The following is a 21,394-nucleotide window of genomic DNA, read 5'->3' on the forward strand; positions in this document are numbered from 1 at the left end:
AACCCCAGCCCAGTTGGTATGATTTAGGTTTGTTCAAGATACAAGCAGTTTACAAGCCATAGCAACTCCCAGGTAGATCAATACATGAGTTTTTACCTACAACCTGGAGCTGTTGTGCCTGTTGCACTTTTGATATTTAAGATATGGCATTATTCCTGTGGCCTTAGAGGTTGTGTAGATGAATCCATATAGGAATCCCAGAATAACAGTTCTGGGATTGTGGGGGATGATTCTTCTCTAGGATCCAGATCAGTGAATTTAGAGGGTTTGAAGGCCTCTACTAACACATCTTCCTCTTCTGAGAACAAACTAATTAGAGAGTGATACCCTTTTCCAACCTGATGTCCTGCAGATGTGTCAGACTTCAACATGCTGGCTGAGAATTCTCTCATATCCAGAGAGCACCAAGTTAAGGGAGTCTGCTGCACAATCCTGGTGATTTGAATTGTGCATTTAGAAAATGTGTTCATATTTTGAGTTGTGAAGCACAATTTTTGAAAGTAACCTTCTCTTTTTTTCTTTTTTCATCTCCTGTTTACAACACCAAAACTCTGAGAACTTACTTGGGCATACATCTGTTGCAGTTTCAGTTCTGGAATCAAACTATTTATTCTGATATCATTGGGTTTAAGTCAGTAGAGCATGATTCAATACTTTTATATCTTATGTTTGTATATAAAAAACTTACACCATGCATAACTATTTACTTCTGGCATATTGCTTTTTACATATGCAAATGGAAGGTCTGAATTGGCTAGTTTATTCTTTTAAAATCCCATGTGCTACTTCTATTAGCATTATACATTTGTGCAGAACAATCCCCTCCCTCCAGCACCAAGTGCCAGAATCTTTCAATGTGGAGCAGAAAACAGATGTTTTGTTTGACAGCTGAAATCCACTAAACCATGTGTCAGGGGAAAACTTTCTCCAAGATAGATCCACAAGGCCCCCTAACAGATGGATCACCACTTGGCCATCATCTAGCAAGCATCTGACACATATGTGCATACATTTGAAAAGAGATTATAAAACTTGTGTCCTGCAAAGGAACATGGTCTTCAAAATCAAATAAAATCAAATTATTTATGCTAAAAAATCAGCAATAGATACAACCAGATAAAATCAAACAGTTAAAAGTAAAGGAAAGAGAAAAAATTGTCAGGTTATGTTTGAAGCTAGTTCTTGCTTCATTTTAACTGCTGCAACAATACATTTGCCTACTGTGTAGGTGGCTTCATGGTTTGATTCTGAAAGTAAAAGGTGGGTGTAAAAATCATCCATTCTCCTAGGCGCACTTAGTAGGAGAGAGGTTAAGATATCCTTTCGAAGATCCGTATAAAGTTACAATAAAAAGGAACATGTTGAATTGTCTCAATTTCCCCAAAGTCACAAGGGTCAGTGTGCTGAGTAGGGGAATACTGGTGCCAGATTATAAGACAACTGGAAGGATGTCATGCCTGGCCCTGAAAGATCCTTTCTTTATGCTAGAGGAAGAAAGGGCATACAAATATCTTGCAGGTTCTCAGGAGCCTGGGTCTAGTTTACTTCTGGGGCTCAAGAGAGTCAATTGACTTCAGATTGATCATATTGTCCAATCTTTGCAACCCCAGCTTTTTGGCCTGAACAAAGTCTGAAGTTAAGGAATCTACAGGCACTGCAGATGTTCTTAACTTCTGCTGTACTGCTTTTATCCACAGTGAGAAATAATTGTTGGCTAAGACTAAAGACTAGGAACAAATCTGATCTTTAACCAGTATGAAACTGATAGTCTCCTTCTTCTTCAAAGTCCAATTCACTTCCATACAGTGTCACAGGAACACCATTGGTTGCACTATTCTGATATTTGTAGGTATAGACACATCACAACATCTGAATATCATTTCCAAGGCCTTTATGGCAACTCTACTAAGTGCTAGTCTGGGGCATATTTCTTGTTCCTTTATTGTTGATGGTTGATCCTAAAAGGCAGAAGCCATCTACCACTTCAATATTTTCATTGTCAGTACTAAGGCTGGTTATTGTATCTGTTGTTAAATATTAAAAAAGACAAAATTAATGACATTAGTCCCATTTTTTTCATGGTGCTCCTTGACTTTTATTACTAGAGCTTGCAGATCCTTGCATTTTCAGATATTAGAGTAGTGTCATCAACATAGTTTGGCATAATTTGGGTAGATGTTTTACTGATCCTTCTTCTGCTGCTTGCCAAGTTTTTGTGGGAATTCCATCAGTCCAAGGTTGGAACCTCCCTTCTGAGTTCAGTGATCTTTTGGAAGACTTTTCTTATTTTTCCATGTCTGTTTCCAACCAACTACTATAGAGACCTATATACTGACCAATAATCACTTCCCAGGAACAAGCAAAAAAGCTGTAGCTTGGATTTTCAGGCATCGTAAAGCCCTTTCTAACAATCTTCTATCTCTGCAAAGCAGGTGCAGTAGCTTCAGAACCCTGGACAGTACTGCCAACACCAACTTAGATTTTCCCTTGCATGAAACATTGCAGCTAGCACCTCTCCAGTAAAAGTAAGAGAGTTACCTTAATAAGGTAACTTGTAAGGCCTGGAGAAACTGACTGGGCATTATAGTTTGGCCAAAAAAGTCATTCCAGTATCTCCATGGCCTTACACTAGATTTCATAAAAGACTATTGCCTTAGTTGCTTATTACTTCTGAGGATCAAGGAATAATGAAAAAGGAAATAGCTGGAGAATATTTTCCATTATTTTTCTGCTTTCTGGAAACATGCAACATCCATGAATCAGAGCCAACCAGCACCAATACTGTCCTAGGATTTAGTGGACAGGATGCAAGATCTAAGATAGACAACTCTTCTAGAGAGGGCCCAGAGAACGAGTTGATCTCATCCATGGAGAAGCCATCTTTCTCAGACCAGCTAAATGGCAGATGGATAAAATTGGCATTAACATCACAAATAATACGGCTAAATGATTTGTCCAACCCCGTTTTCCCCAGAACAGGTAATTTGACTCTCAATTTCTCTTTGTATTTAAAACTAATTCTACATTCTGCTCTCTTCTTCACAGATGATGCTAAAGACTCTGACACTGGGCTTAGTTATCCCATAATACAAATCAAGAGCCTTTAATTCGTACATACCTTGCAATCCACTCTCCATAGCTGTATACACGTGTTGTGAATTAAGAACTTCTTGTCTGATACTCATTGTATCAGAGTTCTGCTAGAGCTCTGGCCCAAATTTGCACACCTCATTTCTTTACCTGTCTGCAAAGACTGAGCAGCTGTCAGGCCTAGCCCAAGGAACTCCAAGAGACCATGTAAATTCAGTCCAGCAATGTTTATTAGCTACAACCTCTAGCAAGAATCTTCCCAGACTGAAACCCCAGCTCCCAAGTAATGCCAGCCACAACATTGTGAATTCCTCAGGGAGGTGCCAGCCTCATCCTCTTATCTCTCCCTCTCGCCTCAGGAGATGAAAGAAAATGCTTTTCTCCCTGAGTCTGGCCTTCATGATTCCATTCCATCACAGCAGCACAGGTAAACCTAGTCCCTTTCAAAAGCTTTGGCTGTTTGGAACGCCACCTCTATAAGCTTTCAACTTTCCTTAATCATCAGAAGAGTGTCAAGGAAGTCTCAAAAGAAAGAAATCAAATTCAGCTGCCATCAATGGGATCGCATTGTGCCTTCATGCCTGACTCAAAAATGATGAGGAAACAAGACCTGCTCAGCTTCCGCAACTTAGAACAATTATAGTGGGCAGTGCAAACCCTGTGTTTCTGATTCTCCCTAAGGCTCTCTTCAAAGAGAAATCCATATTACAAGTAAAATCCACTTCAAAAGAAGCTGCCAAGTATCTGCAATCATTTTAAAACTAATTTCTGTCATTCCCTGTATAGAACATCCTTTGGTAGCTTGATCAGTTTTGCTGTCAATCGCTTTATCCAGGGCAGAACCATGTTGTAGCAAAATTCTATTTGGAAATCATCACGGACAGCATCATGCAAGGATGTGTACAGTGATCCATGATGCATCATCAAAGAGGAGCATAGAGTGATAGAATTTTATAGGACTGAGCAGCAAAATTAACACATTTGATAGCTAGGAAAACATATATCCAGAAACTCTCCCATTGGCATATTTTACTGATTGATCCATTTCTTCTCCAAAATCTAATCATGCTTTGCAGGCTTCCCAGAGGCATCTGATTGGCCACTGGGGGAAAGTGCTGGACTGAGTAGGCCTTCGATTTCATCCAGCAGAGTTCTTATATTTTTATCGTGTCCATTATATGGTGTAGATCATTCCAGGAAAAGTAAAGAGACATCAGAAGAGAAAGGTAGGAGATTTGTTGCCATAATAATTCATTAAGGAAAGGAACAATGGTTGATCTCAGCAGTCACTGTCAGCATTTTAAAAATGACTGGAAAAATCATTCTTTCGTGCTTACTAATAATTTTCCTGTGGTTTTGCCATTTTCAAGCAAAGGGAGTGAGAAATGACCATTATCCTGGTCATTTCTTTTAGCAAAAGTCTCTTTGCTAATGACTCAATTGGACTTTGAAGAGCAGAGCAGATATTACTCTGGGGAGGATACTGGAGGATTTTTATTCTTCCTCTTCCTTCAAGAAGAAAAGAACCATGCACAAGATCAATAGTTTCTTTGGTTTTATGTTTCAGTTTCTTAAAGCCAGTCAACTTATTGCATTTCCATTGATCAGACATACATGCAGGGCAGCTCAGCTGGGATCAACCAAGTGTTGCAATTTAATTCTCAGCACTTTGGAGCAAAATGACTAAGATAAAGTAGTGGAGGAAAGTGGGCAAAATTGCGGTCAGAGTATTGCTAGGATCAAACTCTGACCTCTTTTCCTCCTTGGAGGCAACAACCACACCTCCTTCCAAAATTAGATTCTAAATTTTGATTTCTAGTTTCACATCTGGAAGTCTTAGCATACAACAATTTTGTTGGAGAAACGGTCTATTTCAAACTGCAGAAGGGGAGGGGAATCCATTTTGCAGATGTATTTCAAGACTAAATGCTCCCTCATGTTCAGGTATTAGGATTTAAGAGAAAATGTTAATCTACAACTTGTGAAAAGAAAGGCTTGAAAAATTTAATATTGGAGAATTCCAATATGAATTGAATTGACTTGGATCTTTGTAACGCTCAAATTAAAGGATGTGATTCAAAGCTGATTCCACTGAATTGGAAAGTCAAATCACATTGTCAAATGAGTTACCTCCAAACTGATTGCTCAATTTTGAATGGCATTTGTGAGGTGCAAAGGCTCATTTTCCCAAATTACTTCAGAAATCAATTAGAATGATTCAACTGGATTAATACTTTAAATTAGCTCCAATTCAAGTTGTTGACCAATCTGCATACCCCTAATATTGACACAAAAATAAGCTGGGGAGGAGGAGTTATTTCCTTACTCTTCGGTGTATATAAGACATGCTGTATAACAAGGGTACCCTATACACTTAGAAGTGCAAACGTCTTAGTGAAATGGCTTATACTCCCTAAAGAAGATAGAATCATTTCCCCTTCCATGAAGATGGGCAAGGCTTCCATATATTCTCATGAACGCTTTACATGCCTCCTATATCACTTTCACTGCATTTAGCAACTAAATATTATTTAATTCAAGCCTATTCACTTTCTCACACTGTATACATTCTCTAAATTGAAAAAAAAATGCAGCCAACTTCTTTATTCCTACTGAAGAGCCAAAACCTAGTCTGCACACCTCTGCCCAGGACAGAGCCACACTACACTTCCCAGATGTTGCTGGTTCTTGCCTCTTCTACTCTTTCTATTTTGCCAGCCTCTTCCCAGCCAAGCTGAGCAAAGTAATCCACAGTAGTTTTTGCATTCACTCTTACTATCTTTCTCTTTCCTCCCTTTGGGGACTATAATGGCACTCTTTCAATCATCAAGCACAGATGTAGTCTTCACACTATTAAACAAGCTGCACAGCGACTGCATAAGCAAACCATATCCATATTTTAACATTTCCCCAGTTACATTGTCTATTCCTGCAGCTTTAACGTTTTTCAATACTTTCACAGCATCCTTCTCATTAATTTCCTTTTCATCAATTTTTTGGGGAATGGGGTGGGTGGGGGTGGGAATGAACATTTGTAGCATTTGTTTCAGTTCTGTTCTTTGATACTTCACAATCATTCTCCTACAAATTTCTAGAATCATCCTTCAAAGCACCTTCTTCCCTTCAGTTTCACGCCAAATAATGTTATTCTTAATTCCTAGTAGACTTGGTTTGGGTTATTTATATATTTACTTATTTACTGGCATATTCGTGCGTCTAAGTGCCCTCCGTTGCTGAAGCTCTCTGCATGGGAGATTATTTATTTATTTAATATAAGTTAAAACGATCTATTAAAAAAAAAAACCAATGGAAAGAAGTACAAGCGGTGTCAGAAAATCAGCAGCAACAATAAGCATACTGACAAATGCAGTAGATCAAATCACAGAAAAATAAAAATAAAAGTTGAATACTTCAAAAATGTCCCAAAGAAAAAGAAGACCTTCACTTAGCAACAAAATGACACGATGAAGATACTGGGTAAACTCTCTTGAAAGGCACACAAAGGTAGTGTCACCACCAAAAAGGTGGTATCTCTATTTTTTTTTTTTTAGATTTTTTTTATCCCACCTTTATTATTTTTACAAATAAGGTCATTTGTCACACTTCTTTTTGGTTTGTTTTGATGGTTAAATAGCACATCCCTGGCATAATGTAGGAATAATGCTACATTATTTTCCCTGACATACAGGAACATTGCTATGATTAAACCTCAGTCCTATGTCTATTTACTCTTTAGCACTCACTCTTCCCAGTATGCATATATCAATTTGCTTAGGGCTCACCTCTGCCGATTAAGGTAACAAATCCGAAAGAAACAGTTTCTTTGTAGGACAACATAGGAAAAGCTCTCTGCACTCTTCCAAGAAAATGCCATATTGCCTTTCAATTACTCAGCCATGGGGGCAACCTTAAAACAATCATCCGTTCTCTTCTAGATCAGTGATAGTCAATGTTCAGGATAGGGGAAGTGGAAGAAATAGGCTATTCTCAAGGCAGCATGCTCTGGGCCAGAGGACTGTTGAACCACAAACTCTGTCCCACCAGCCAGGTTGCATGCTAGATCATTGGCATGGGGGTGGGTAATTATTAAGGCCAAGCCCAAACCAGAACTTTTGGTTGCTGGGCCTCAACCATGACCTGTAGTAAGTGTCCTCTAATCCCAGAGGCTCAAAGATAGGTTTTAGTTGCAAGTGGGGAGAGATGCAAAAGATAGAAGGCCCTGCTCAGTTGGTGGGTTGGATGGCTTGGAAGTCTCAGAGCAACTCAAAAATCACAAAGTGAAATCATTGTGCTTCCTCTGATCTCCCCCATCCCACATACCCCTATATACATATTTACAAAGCAATTCAATCCTTCTCAGATCTTTTTCTAAAATTGTTTTGGCCAAGTCCAAACAAAAAAAATGTTTCAGGAACTGAAATCATCAGATGGATACTTTTCATTCAAGCCTGGAAAGCTAATCGAGAGATCGTTCCAGATTTCGGGTTTTCACATTCCCATCTACTGGATTACTGACTTCAATGAACAACAAAAATAAAAAATGGAGTAAATCATAAATTGGTGCAGTGAAAAGAAAGTTGATGAGGGTTCAACTTCTTCATTTGTGAGGCCAGGGCATTGACATTGACTCCCCTCTAAAAGTGCTTTGCAAATCTCCTTTTCCTTTTTTTCATGAAACAGTGATAGCCTTTTTGCTAAGATAAGTATAGTACCTACAATTCATCACCATCTTCACCTCCTGCAAGAATTGTGCAAAGTTCCATATACTGTCTCTTAAGAACTCTGTTTTTTTTTTCCTGGATCAAGCTCCTCATCAATAAATAGACAGAAGTATTCCCAGTCAATCCTGCCCTTGTAGTGATTTATTTTCAGCTAATACAGCAATAGCTTCTGGCTGGTTGATTTCTCTGTAATTTAGAGGACTGAAATGGATTTTAAGCATTTACTTGGCATTTTGACAATCCAAGTGGGGAGGGGGCAAAATGTTATACCACCTTCATCCCATAAAGCAGCTGAACAACAAAGAAATGGGTATGTCTTTAAATCTGCAGCAATGTAAAATTTAGGAACAAGAAGATTAGATTAGGTCAAACAATTATTTAATAAAGCACACTTTTTCCACAGTGGATTACCAGCACTTAAAGGTGATATTCTTTGCTTAGTATATTCCCCCTCCCTCTATGTGGAAATCAGTAATATACTGCCACTATGCGTATTAATCATGAACTCCAAGAATAAGTTCTTAAACAAATAAATACCATCATCCACAGAGGAGAAGGAACTTTCAGCAAGCTCACGAAAACCTTGAGATTTGCCGAAATGCAAAAGACAGAAGGAGAACCATGAAGTGGAAAGTCCAAAAGCAAACAGATAAAGACTCTACATGCTGGCTCATTGTTGGAGGGAAGACCTCAGACCAAAACATTGAAGGATGGGGACCTGGAATGCATACTCAGGAAGAGTTGGCTGAAACTGATGAGCCACAAAAAAGTTGCTAATCCCTAGATCCCAGTTATGTAGGCTTTTTAGATATTGTGGCTGATGGACAAGTTCAACTTCGCTTCAAAATGTTTTTTGTTTTTGTTCTGTTTTGTTTGTTTCTTGAAATTCTTTGCCATACAGATGAGAGAAAGTTGAGTGGGAAGAGAGGGACCCTTCATTTGAGAGTGATGTTGCCTCTACTAGATCCATCACAGCAGTTATCCCTTTTATTTAGAGAAAGCTTTGGTTGTTGCTGCTGCTGTTGTTGTTGTTTAAATAGGTTGAGGGATCTGACATCAGCAGTTAGTGCTCAAAACCTCACTGAACACCAATTTGCGGGATTAGATACCCACATGGCTCAAATCAAAGCATATACCATTGACTGTGGACTGGAATTAGAGAGGTGAACAACTGCCAACATAACCATTACCTGGAAGAAATGAATTGACCAATAATCCATGTTGCATAGAGGTATGGATGGAGGTTAGAGACAATGAGATTCACAGTGGAGAGGAACAGGAGGGCATGGAAAAAATATTTGGAGAAAGACAGCTGAAAAGGTAAAAGAAAGTTGGGCTCTTCTCCAGTTACTTGCTAAAGTTTATACTACAGCCACACTTCTACGAACTCTTTCACCATTTGATGAGCATTTTGTAAGTAAGTTACAAGGCATTAAAATATTAATTATTGGAAAATAATAGCTTTCAGTTCCCTTCTGTAGCTCCAATATAAATATCAGCATTTAAAAATTGATATTTATATATAAAATATATATACTCCCTGCAGGGATAACCAAAGGCGTGAAGGTCATGCCAGCTGCCCAGTTAAAGCAAGCAGACATCTATATCAGGCAGCAGTGATATAGGAAGATGCTGGAGGCCAATGATCTTCAATATCAGCATTTAAGAATTGATATTTCATTTTGGGTGTGGGATGAACAAATCAGTGACTTAGTGTGTTGGAGTGAGATGACAGACTATTTGAAAGCTGCCTGAACCAGAGATACTGCAAGCATGTTTATATTCTTACAGCAGAAGAGGGGAAAATGCACCCTTGGGCATATTTTAAGCGTGCTCCATTTTTTGACTAAATGATAATGCTAAAGAAAAATAGAAAAAAGGAATTAAAAAAAAATGAAAAGATGACCCTACCATTATTATCTCCTGATCCAGCTGGAATCGAGCTTCCTAACTTGCAAAAATCATTTGCAATATGCTTGGAGAAGAAATTTTTATACTACTTTATAGCTCATTTGCTTCCTTACAGACCATAAAAAATAAAGACATAGTTTTCTTAAAAAATATTTCCCCCCTTGTCTCTGATTGCGCTTCATATGCACCACTACAATATGTCTTATTTACAATTTACTCCATGCTGAGCAACCCCACAAATCCTGCTATGCTGCCTTATCATGGCAGAGAGTGAGGGGTTTTATTTCTGGGAGGAATAAGTGAAGAACACAAAAAGTGTACATTAAAAATATATATACTCCCAGCAGGGGCAGCCGAAGGCATGAAGGTCATGCCAGCTGCCCAGTTAAAGCAAGCAGGCATCTATATCAGGCAACAGTGATATAGGAAGATGCTGGAGGCCAATGATCACTTTAGCGATTTCATAATAGATGGGAGAAGGCAATGGTATATCATTCCTGTATTTTACCAAGAAAACCACATGGATGGATAAGATAAAGTGCCAGATGATGGGCCCCTCAGGTCTGATAGCACTCAACATGCTGTAGTGGAAGAGCTGAGGATGATTTGGAGTACTAATGGCATTTATGACCCAGCTAGATTGCAGCCTTGAAGATGTCTAATGGCTGATGTTGCTGAACAGGAAAAGGAAAACCAAGGTAGGAAAGGCAGAATTACAGTGGAAACACAAAAGCATAATCACGGGAAAGCTCAGCATAGTGAGAAACGAACTGGATTGACACACATTAACATCTCAGGCATCAGCAAGTTGAAATTGACTAGAATTGAACCCTCTCCATCACAAAATCATCCTATTCGTTACTCTGGATATGAAAAACAAAGAAGGAGTTATGTTGCTTTCCTAGTTAAGAAGGATATCGCAAAGACAGTTCTTGGGCCCACTGTATCCAATGACTGAATAATATCAATTCGATTTCACCGATATGTCTTTTATTTGAGTTTAACCTGTGAAGGAGAAGCAGAGCAGGTTGATGAGTTTTACGGTCAACTTCAATCTGAAATTGACAGAACATGCAAACATAATGTGCTGCTTGTGGTTGGAGATTAGAATGCCAAAGTTAGAAACAGTGCAGTGGAAAATGAAGTTGGACTGTGTAGCCTTGGAAACAGAAGCAGGAGGCTGGCTTATCAGTCTCTGCCAATCCAATGATTTCTTCATGGCTAACATAATCTTCAAACAACCAAAACGATGCCTATATACGTGGGCATCCCCAAATGAAGCACACAGAAATAAAATTGATTATATTATTGGTACAAGCAGGTGGAAAAACTCAATTGTAACAGCAAAGATATGGTTAGGGCTGAAGGGCTGACTGTGGAACAGATCATAAACTGTTCATGTGCAAGTTCCAACCAAGTTAAAGTGCAAGGACAAAGCCAACCAGTTTCCATGAGATGATTTTGGGCATATATCCACCATTTTCAAGGAAAACATCAGGAATCACTTTGAAGTCCTGGACCTCATTGGAGAGAACCAGGGGAACTGTGTAATGAAATCAAAGCAGTTGTTAGGGATGAAAGTGAAAAGAGACTGCCAAAGACCAAGAAACAGAAGAAAGCAAACTGGGTGTCAGAACCAGCCATGGAAATTGCCAAGAAGAAAAGAGAAGCCAAAGACAAGAAAGACAAAAATTTCAGAAAGGAACTTAATAATGAATTTCAGAGATCTGTTCAGAAGAGATAAGAAGCAGTGTTACAATGGCATCTGTAAAGGCATTAAAGATGGAAACAAATATGGAAAAACAAGGAAAGTGTCCCAAAAGATCTTTGAACTCAGAAGGAGGTTCCAACCTCAGACTGGTATACTAATGGATGCCAATGGAACAGATAGTAACTGGTTCAAAGAAGATCAAACTAATTTGGAAGGAGTAAATTGAAATACTGTACAGTAGAGATGTCAACATCTAAGATACCTTACAAGATATTCCCTATTTACAAGAATCTCTAGTACTAGATGAAGTTAAATCAGCAATCTGGTCATTACCAAGTCAGAAGACTGTAGGAAATGATGGAATATCTACAGAAATATGGCAAGCAATAGAATCAAGATTCTAACCAAATTATGCCAGCAAATCTTGAGAACAATGCAGTGGTCAACAGAACTGAACAGATCAGTTTACATACCAATACTAAAGACAGGAGACTTAACAAAATGAGCTAAGTATTATACAATATCCTAGTTTTAGAAAAGGCCAAGGAATGAGATCCATTATTGGTGATACATGCTGGATAATTGAAAAAGCCAAAAAATATAAAAATGAAGTCCATATGTACTTCAATTATTACAGAAACGCCTTCAGTTTTGTCAACCATGTCAATCTGTGGGATGTCCTTAAAAATGGGATCCTACATTTTATTGTCCTCATGTGAAGCCTATACATAGGAGGTGTGCATCCTATCCTGTGTATAGGCTTCACATGAGGACACTCTGCCTCCAGATCAACATAATACATTAAATAAGGCATATGGTTTGTTTAACCACAGTTTATTGAATAAGCCAAAACTGGCTATATTCACACTACATTCTAAACATTACATTCTGGTTTGGTGATCGTAAAGACTGAGTTCACACAACACATTAAACCACAATCAAACAACTGACATTGTAGCATAGTGTGTAATGTGAACTAACTAGAGAATGGTGGCTGATTTCAACCTATGCTCCAAAAGTTGCAGAAGATTCAACAGAAATATTAAAATCAGATGAGCACATCCATATGTATATGCATTGCCCCTGCAAATTTCCAATAATTCAACCATGTAATTGCAATAATTATAGTAATCACTGTAATTATTGTGACCCATATATAAGGTCAAGTGTTTGCCATATATTAAATTATATCTTTTTTAATCCCACATTTTAATGGTATATGGGAATGACCCTGGGAGAATGGGGCAAGAGACACTGCCTAGGGAATGGTCAGATAAGGGACAGCATACCCCACAGCTGGATAGCGGGTGGGGCAATAGGCTCAGAAGACACCCTTCATAATTTCTCAGGTGCAAAGGAGAGAGGGAAAGAATTGTACTTTCAGACTTGCAAGATTGATGTCACCCTTACCAGGTAGACAGCATACCCCACAGCTGGATAGCGGGTGGGGCAATAGACTCAGAAGACACCCTCCATAATTACTCAGGTGCAAAGGAGAGAGGGAAAGAATTGTACTTTCAGACTTGCAAGATTGATGTCACCCTTACCAGGTAGACCAGGCAGGAAACATGACCAGATGAACTAATTCTACTTTATTGTAAGGCTATATTAACAGAATCTTGCTAAGTAGCATGGGAAGCTCCAATTAAATGTCCTGCCTAAGACACTAAAACATCTCTGGTTTAGAGACGATGTGGGGCAAAAAGGCCAAAGCTATCCACAGACTGCTTTTACTGGTCTCATCGGAGGAAAAGATAGACTAACATAAAAGTCTGCTGAATTCTACCTGTCCTTCCACAGCTTCCAATATTATTCATAACAAATGAGAAACTGTCTTTTGTAGTAGCTGTTCGTATACCCCAGGTGTCTGCTTATTTGTTCCTTTGAAGTGGGATATATTTTGTGCACTGTTCCAGCCAAACAGAACAAATCTATTTGCCTCCCAAATGTTCTTTCCATATTACTCCTCTGTTTACCATTCCAAACAGTTGTCCTGGAATCCTCTGCACACTTAGAACAGCTGTTCTGGTCCTTTTTGCTCTGCTTCACTGATGCATGGAGTGACAACTCTATGGAGATGGAAACAAGGCCCCTAATTCTAACCATAAACTTGATTGCTAAATAATCATTTGTCTATTTACTTGCATAGGAAGGAAGGAGGGAAGGAGGGAAGGGGAAGGGGAAGGGGAAGGGGAAGGGGAAGGGGAAGGGGAAGGGGAAGGGGAGGGAAGGGGAGGGAAGGGGAGGGAAGGGAAGGGAAGGGAAGGGAAGGGAAGGGAAGGGAAGGGAAGGGAAGGGAAGGGAAGGGAAGGGAAGGGAAGGGAAGGGAAGGGAAGGGAAGGGTCCCATCATTTCTTTCTCCAAGGAATTCAGAGACGTTTCTTGTGATGCTCCATCCAGACCTCATCTATACTTAGATCTCTTGAGCTTCAAAGGAATTGAACAGTATCTGGAATGCCCTTTCTCCTTACTCTGTTGAATAATAGCCAAGGTAACAATTAAGAGGATCTATACTTTCTAACATGGAACATAGCAGAAATTGTGAAAAAGTAGCACAGGAATGGAAAATTCATCCTTGTTCAAACACATTGCTGCCCAACCTTTTTGAGATGGCGGGGGGGGGGGGAATTAAAGATTTCCAATATGACCCAAACAACCCATCATCAACAGTTTGGAGAGGGAGGGCTGAACTGATTAAAGAAGGTGAGAGGGTGAGCCAAGAACATTTGCTTTACTTCCTTTCTTTATACCTTATGATAATGCAGCACTGCTCAGTTATCAACAACAATACAAATTGTTGTAGGCCTGCATGCATCTCCCAAAAAGCTGTGGATGTAGCCCCCAACAATCAAATACACACACAATGTACGCACACTCATGCACACACACCCCCTTGGGTATACAATAGCTTTCTAGAAAGCCTCTAAAGATGGGCATTGCCAAAGTTAATTTTTAATGTGCTAGACAGGGAAAACTATTAAATACATAGAGAATCATCATAAGTGTACTTAATTGAATTTTAAGTAAATTTCTGGGGTTCTGGAGAATGAATTAAGCAGGAATCACCTAAGTTGCATAAATGGGAAAACTGCCCTCAATTCTTTTTGGAGGAGGAACAGAGTGTAAGAGGAATTTGCACAAGTCACACGTGGATGGGAGGCTTTCTGACCCAGTACAGAAATTGGCAATTCCAACATACACCCCAATTGTATCCTAAAGATCCTACCATTCAGTCTGGAGTAGTGATTAGTGATTTCTAGCTGAAGCACATGTAATTTAATTAGAGGAACAAACAGGGTGTGTCTGTAAGAACTAATGTTTGTCCTTGCAAAGGCTGGAGATGTGTTTTTAGTTAAATTACTAATGCTTTTTGATAATCTTACCAAGAAAACATTTGTCCTTTTACCTCAGTTCTTTTGATCCTACTGCACAAAATCCACGCCTGTTCCTCCAAGAGAAAACAAGAAGTTTTCTCAGATATTTGCCCTTACTAAATAGGGCAAATACTTTGAAGCACCATTAAAGGACAGAAAGCTGTCAATTATTTAGATTATATTTTTACCACTGGGGGGAGCACCACATGGGGAATTTCTGGGTCAGCTATCAAAAACTTTGTGGATATCTCTTGTCTTCACTTTTTAACTATTGCTACAAACTATCTAATATCAGTTAAAGCTGAACTGACATGCATGACTGAGTTTTCTGAACATTTCATACTTTTGTATCCTTTTAACATAATACTTTTTTCCCCACCAAGAGGGACAAATATTCAAAAAGAACTACTAGTTTTTTTGTTTATTTTTATTACAAAGTTAATTGTATTGGATCATGACATGCACAGTTTTACTTTTTTCATCCAGTTTTTGATTGACATTCTGGTAACGGTGATGAAAATGTTAATTTTTCTGTCTTGAGCATCAGTTATTGTGTGTTGTTGGTTTAGTATTGGATAATGTAATCCCAAATTGTATTGGGCTTTCTATAGATAAAGCAGAAAATAAAATAAACTAGATCGAACTTTTAAAAATGAAAAAAGGGGGAAAGAAAGTTATTGCCTGTGCAAAGCCCCAAGGAAAGGGCACGTCAGCTTAGTTGCCTTGGCAATAAAAAAATGCATTTACTTTCCCCCCATCCCCAGTGAGGGAAGTCTAAGGAATGGTTTTGCCTTTGGTGATGTCACCATACAAATTTGGCTGGCTATCTGGTGCTATGACATCATCATGACAGTTGTGTGATTCCTCATGCACTGGGATGAACAGTCAGAAGGGGAAGCATTTTTTTTTATCAACATCTGTAAGCACCACAAAGAACGATGACAAACTCACACCTAAAAAATATCCTCACTCTTTCTCTATGATATTTTAGATCCAATTTCAGTACAACACTAACTCTGCTATTGGAAAGCACAACGTATTGGAAATATAACTTGAATGCATTTCTAAATCTATCTCATACCGAGCCCACAGAGCTACAAAAATGGGTTACACCTTTTATGTTTCTCCACTTACCCCATGTAATGCATTGTACATTACATTGTAATGTAATTAATGCAGTGTTTCTCAACCTCGGCAACTTTAAGCCAGTTGGGGAATTCTGGGAGTTGAAGTCCACACATCTTAAAGTTGCTGAAGTTGAGAAACACTGCATGAATGGGATAGTCTTCTACTGTGCTTTGGTCTGCTCCTGAGGTGGTGATGTATGTTGCAATGAATAATTGCCATTTTTGCAAGCAGCCCCAGGCTCCTTCATGCTTAGCTCTGAAAAGAGCAGATATTCTTTCCCAGTAGTTGCTGATTGAATAGGACACATTGGCCTCACACTTTTCCCCCCATTGTTCGCTTTTTGAGTTAGCTAACATATAAAATAAATTGTTGTTTTGTGAGCTCCTTAGCCAAAAGATGGCTCACAAATATATTAGCAAATGCATAAATAAATGCATTTATTTATGCACCCTGAAGCAATGGAAGTGAAGAGAAAGTGAGCTGCAGTGCCTTGGAACAATGCTACGTATTGGAGAAATTATAGGAGCAAGCCCTTAAGCCAAATAATGGTGCTGTCCTAGGTGCTGAATTAAAGCATTGCTGTGTTGTCTTTGGAAAGATCCTGCAGCCCATGCTATTCAAACAAAGTGTGTTTGCTAAGCCAAAGTCACACTACCTTATAGAGTCCATGGCTACATCCAGAATAGGTGCTCTCCATGGTATAACTCCGCAGCACTCCTATTTCCCGCCAGACCACCACTCGGGCTGTGGAATCACGTGACTTCTCCACCAAGAAGCTGCAGCTACTCATGAGAAATGCAGGAGCCAGTTTATCCAAGATCTTTGGCAGAGTCTGTAACATATCAAACAATGGCACTGTTGGATCAATTCTTCTTTATTTTGGCACTTGCTTCTTAATGCTGTCCTTAAAAAAAATCTTGGGTTGATTTTCAATGGAACAAGCTACCCAGGAACAACTAGCCAATTTTGCTGGACTTGGATTGGACTTGCTTAGTACTTGAATGAGAAACCACAAGGAGATCCCAGAATTCTAGGCTAGGCTGAGAATTTGGGGCGGGGGGATTAGAGTTAAACTCAGATCTAGGAGGATGTGGTTATTTTTAAGCCATCCTGACTGACTGTTGATGAAACTAAGAAGTGAATTGGGATAGTACAGATTCACCTCTCTTTTCAAGATGGAGCCACCAGAGCAGCCCTGGGTGAACCTTTGTCCCTTAACCTTATGCCTTGCTTGACTAATAAGAATTTATTTATTTGGTTTATTTATATTCTACCTTTCTATTTAACTGAATATTGAATACCTGAGGTTACAGGATTAGAGAGAGAGATAATACATTTTATATCTATAGACACTTAAAATGTGCTGTTAATAATATAGCAATTCAGGTAATTATAAGAATTCAGCCTTGTACATTGAATGGAAATAACACATAAAAGAAGAAAATGGAAGTGAAAGGTAGCAAAGATCTGTCAAATGTCAGAATGACGATTTTTTTTTTTTGTCTTTAATTAGAAAGATGTCAGGCAGATACCAGCATTTTTTTTAACAATACAAACAATATGAACTAACAGTCATCAATACCCACAAAATCTGGATGGGCAGCAAATTAAAAACAAATAGAAGAAAATACATTATGCATAATAGATAGATGGAATTTCTTGCCACATTTGGATGTTATTATATAATTATATTACTCAGGCTGCAGAGTGAAAACTTTTCATCCATCGTATGAAGAGCTCAGAACTGATAGAAAAAACTGAAAAGAAGAAAAGAAGGAAGGGGAAAAAAATACTCTGCAATGCAAGCCATAGTGAGAAGCCAAAGGGCAGTCTATTATACGAGACATAACCTAGAGCTTGGAGGACATGAAATATGAAAGCTGTGCAACAATGTTGCTTCTGCACTGGTTCACAATCAACAAAATTCTTAGAGCAGCTGGACGCGTAGACACATTCGGACAACCTGGACACTCTTGGACCGTTCAGATACAATGCATTTTTCTTCAAGCTCTGATTAATCTGGCTGTTGATGATGATTTTAGCATGAGAGAGATGGGAGATGCCCACAAGCTAGAAACTGATTTGATAAATCCATTGGGAGGGTACTGTATATATCTTTCACTTTACCTAAGCAAATAATACTACATCTGAGTCCCATAAATGAAGGTAATTCTTTTCACTGATAAACTCTGTTTCTGGTCATCCTTCTGATGGTCCAGGAAGTTTCATGGAATTTTCTGCCAACATTATTAACCAACATGAAAAAAATGGGAGCTTTCTGCTTTGGAAAATTAGGGATAGATTCAGGAGCAATTCTGACAGTTTTAAAATGGCAGCAGCAAACACATGTTTTTATCAAAGGATGCTTGACATCCACCTTCTCTATGTTGCCTCACACTCACATCTGTTTGTTTTTTACTGGCAAACATTCTGTATTATATTATGGAAATCAGTCTCCTCATCACACACAGATAGAAAATTGCCACACAGCTAGACAAATTTAATAAATCTTTGGGAGGGAATTCCTTCAAGGCAAGTCAATGTTGCATAAACTGGCTTCTCCATGTGTTGGACTGCCCTCTAAGACATGTTTATTGGGAAAGCATCAAGAACTGAAATACATCATCCAACTAGCCTGCAATGCTATCTTCAGCTTCATGCCAGCTATTTTACTTGCATTTTTCCCTATCAGTTTCCATTCAGTGTTATTTGCTTTTGAAAACAAAGGGGAAGTTCTCTGAGCAGAGCATGATGTCTTTGTACTTACTGAGAAATAAGGTGGGTAAAAAGCTGCATTTCCAATTTTTCATTGTACAATTCTTTCTTTGGCAGTCTTAATTTTTGCAGGCTTTCATTCAAGGAAGGATATCAGGGGAGAATGTTTACCATGGACCTTTTCAGATTAAAAAGGATGAGCAGCCAGGATATTTTCAGTTGTAGCATTATCTACCACTTCCAGCAGGAAAGCAAGCTCAAAATCATTGCCCAAAGAAATCAGAAAGAAACCTCTTCAGCATGGGATAAAAACTGGAAAAACCAAGGAAGACTTTTGGAAAATGCTTCTAGCTTAGTCACAACACAGACATCAAGTCTTGAAAATAAATGGTGGCAACTTTTTTGAGACCCCATGTACCACTGAATGACTTTGCACATAGATCCATCTACACACAGAGCACAAAAATGGCTTCAAATCTCTTGAGATGTTGGTGACTTCATCCAATGTTACTTTGAGAAGATGTAGGAAAGGACAAACAGACTAAAAATGTGACACCTCTCCAGTAATGCTACTGATCTGTTTATGCATTTGGCCACCAATCAGGGGTTATAACCCACTCTTCAGAAATCAAAAGCTGTCCAATGATGAGTGAATTTATTTTTTTCTCTTCTTGATGGTCTTAAATGATCCCCATCACATATTTAATTTTTAAAATTCTGGGTAGGCTCCCAAATGAGTGCAAACAAAGAAAAGTTGACTTGCTTTTGTGCGAGTAGCAGCAACTACATCTCCAGAAATCAGCAAGCAAGCAAGCAAGCAAGCAAGCAATTAATTAATTAATTAATTAATTTCCTCGGCAGGGAGCTGAGCATGGGCACCTGCTGATGTTTGCAGATAACAGAAGACATCGAGAAATAAAATTGGTGGACGGCAAGCTTTGGTTGTAGCTTGACTGCTTTAAATTCTTGGGATATCTCTCTTTAAAGGCTGTTAGATTTACTTGGAAACTCTAGACGATACAGAATGTTCTGATACATGATGCTGGATCTTAGCATTGGCTCAGTAATTTACTACTCAGTTACAGTGGGGTATCTTAGGACGTTCCATATGCTTGTATCATTATAAATTCACACATTGAGCTAAGCTATGGATTGTTTTTATTGGCAGCATTTAGTTATAAACTCAAGGATAATTCAAACATGTAGCAGAAGGATACAGAAAAGAATAGCAGAAGAAGAATAAGCACATTAGCACAACCTAGTTGCATAAGCTTAAACCAACTGAGAGCAGCTGATCTACCATTTATATTCTGGTTGCCACTTAGCTTCCACTTACACTATAGGTTATGTTTTCACAATGTGTTAAACCATGCACTATGGTTTATACAATAGCCATGCCAAAAACTCAAACAAAGCCAGCATATGATCCCTTAGTAAAATGCTGTGCATCCTGTTTCAGTCTTGCCAATCCAACTTAAACAATGAAAAACTATATGCAGATTGCGGAGTTCACTTTAGCGCCTAAAAAAAATAGAAATTGTCTTTCTAATCAGCCTTTTATGTTAATTAAAGAACAATGCTGGTAGGTAAATGGAACGTAGGCATGTGTAGCACTCATTTGTAAACATTAGCAAATACGGATTTAATATTCTGTTTGTTCTAACCATGTTTCTTGGGTCTCAAGCTAATGATTCTCTCCCCTCTGTTTATTTCCTCATTAATTGCATTTTAATTGTACATTTTCAAAAAGAAAAAAAAAGTAAAGTAAAAGATCCATTTACAATAATGTGTGAAGTGTTTGGGAAGGAGGGTTTGCCCTCTCTCCTAACATATCCAAGGTCCCTGAAGCCGCAATACTCCTTTTCTGCTCACTCCAGCCAAGCTAGAATTTCTCAGGACTAATCTCCCCCTCTTAGAAAATGTATGAGATTTTTCTTCCTTCTTTTTTTCCCACCATCCTTGAGAAAGAATGTATCTCTGAAGGATTTCCTTCAAATATACTCATCATTATTCTTTTACTTGATTCCTTGGTTAAGCAACTTGTCCTCCAGATGGTTTCAGCAACTTCTACCTGCCCCATTTGAGGAGACTCAAGAATGAAAAGCTGGCAGGGGGAGTAAGCATGTAGAAAAGGGAGGAGCATCATACTGAGGTGCCAAATCTTCTCAGCAGGGTTTAGCACAATGCTTCTCTTATCTAACCAACAGCAGCCTGATGTTGGAGTCCTCCCAAGCCCTATTACCTGAGAACCTTTAATCGAAGATGCTAACAATTGAATCCAAGTTCTTCTGCAGGCGAAGTGCATGTTCAGATCCTGAGTTAAGCTCTCCCATTCTGTAATAAATGCCAGTAGTGTTATCTGATGATGAAGAGGACTTCATCCAAAAGGTTAAAAACTGTTAGCTTTTCAGAAACTGCAATGGTATGTGGGAATGATCTGGGGAGACAGGAGGAAGAGCCACAGACTGGAGAACCATCATGCAAAAGGTATCTCAGTCCACAGAAGCAGAGGGGGTGTGGGAAGCATTTCAGATGGGACTTTTCCTAGTTTTCTGGAGACTAAAAGGAAAGGAAGGGAGAAATACTTTCAGATTTGCAAGATTCTGTTAATGTAACCTTGCAATAAAGATTCATTGTTGTGCTTCTTGTCTGGGCTACCTTGAAGGGCTAACAAAAACCTTGTTCTGCTTTTATGCTATAACAAGGTCAAGATTTGGATCTTCATTTGTTCCTGTCAGTATGAC

General features: G+C 38.8%; 1 protein-coding gene across 15 annotated transcripts in view; it reads right to left on the minus strand.

Annotated features, from left to right (window-relative positions):
- AGBL1 (AGBL carboxypeptidase 1) overlaps nt 1-21,394 on the minus strand; it is a 484,353-nt gene that overhangs the window by 278,296 nt on the left and 184,663 nt on the right. For all 15 annotated transcript variants that reach the window (XR_015795343.1, XR_015795337.1, XR_015795339.1 and 12 more), the window contains one exon: nt 16,591-16,767. Coding sequence is in view for 6 of the 15 variants with exons in the window: in XM_088136392.1 (XP_087992518.1) it covers nt 16,591-16,767 (177 nt within the window). In the remaining 9 variants the exon portion in view is untranslated. The remainder of the gene's footprint in view (nt 1-16,590; nt 16,768-21,394) is intronic.

This window comes from Python bivittatus, unplaced genomic scaffold (assembly GCF_059951505.1).
Source record: "Python bivittatus isolate LINGU-HERP-01145 unplaced genomic scaffold, Pbiv_v1 ctg000140_np1212, whole genome shotgun sequence".
NCBI classification, from domain to species: domain Eukaryota; kingdom Metazoa; phylum Chordata; class Lepidosauria; order Squamata; family Pythonidae; genus Python; species Python bivittatus.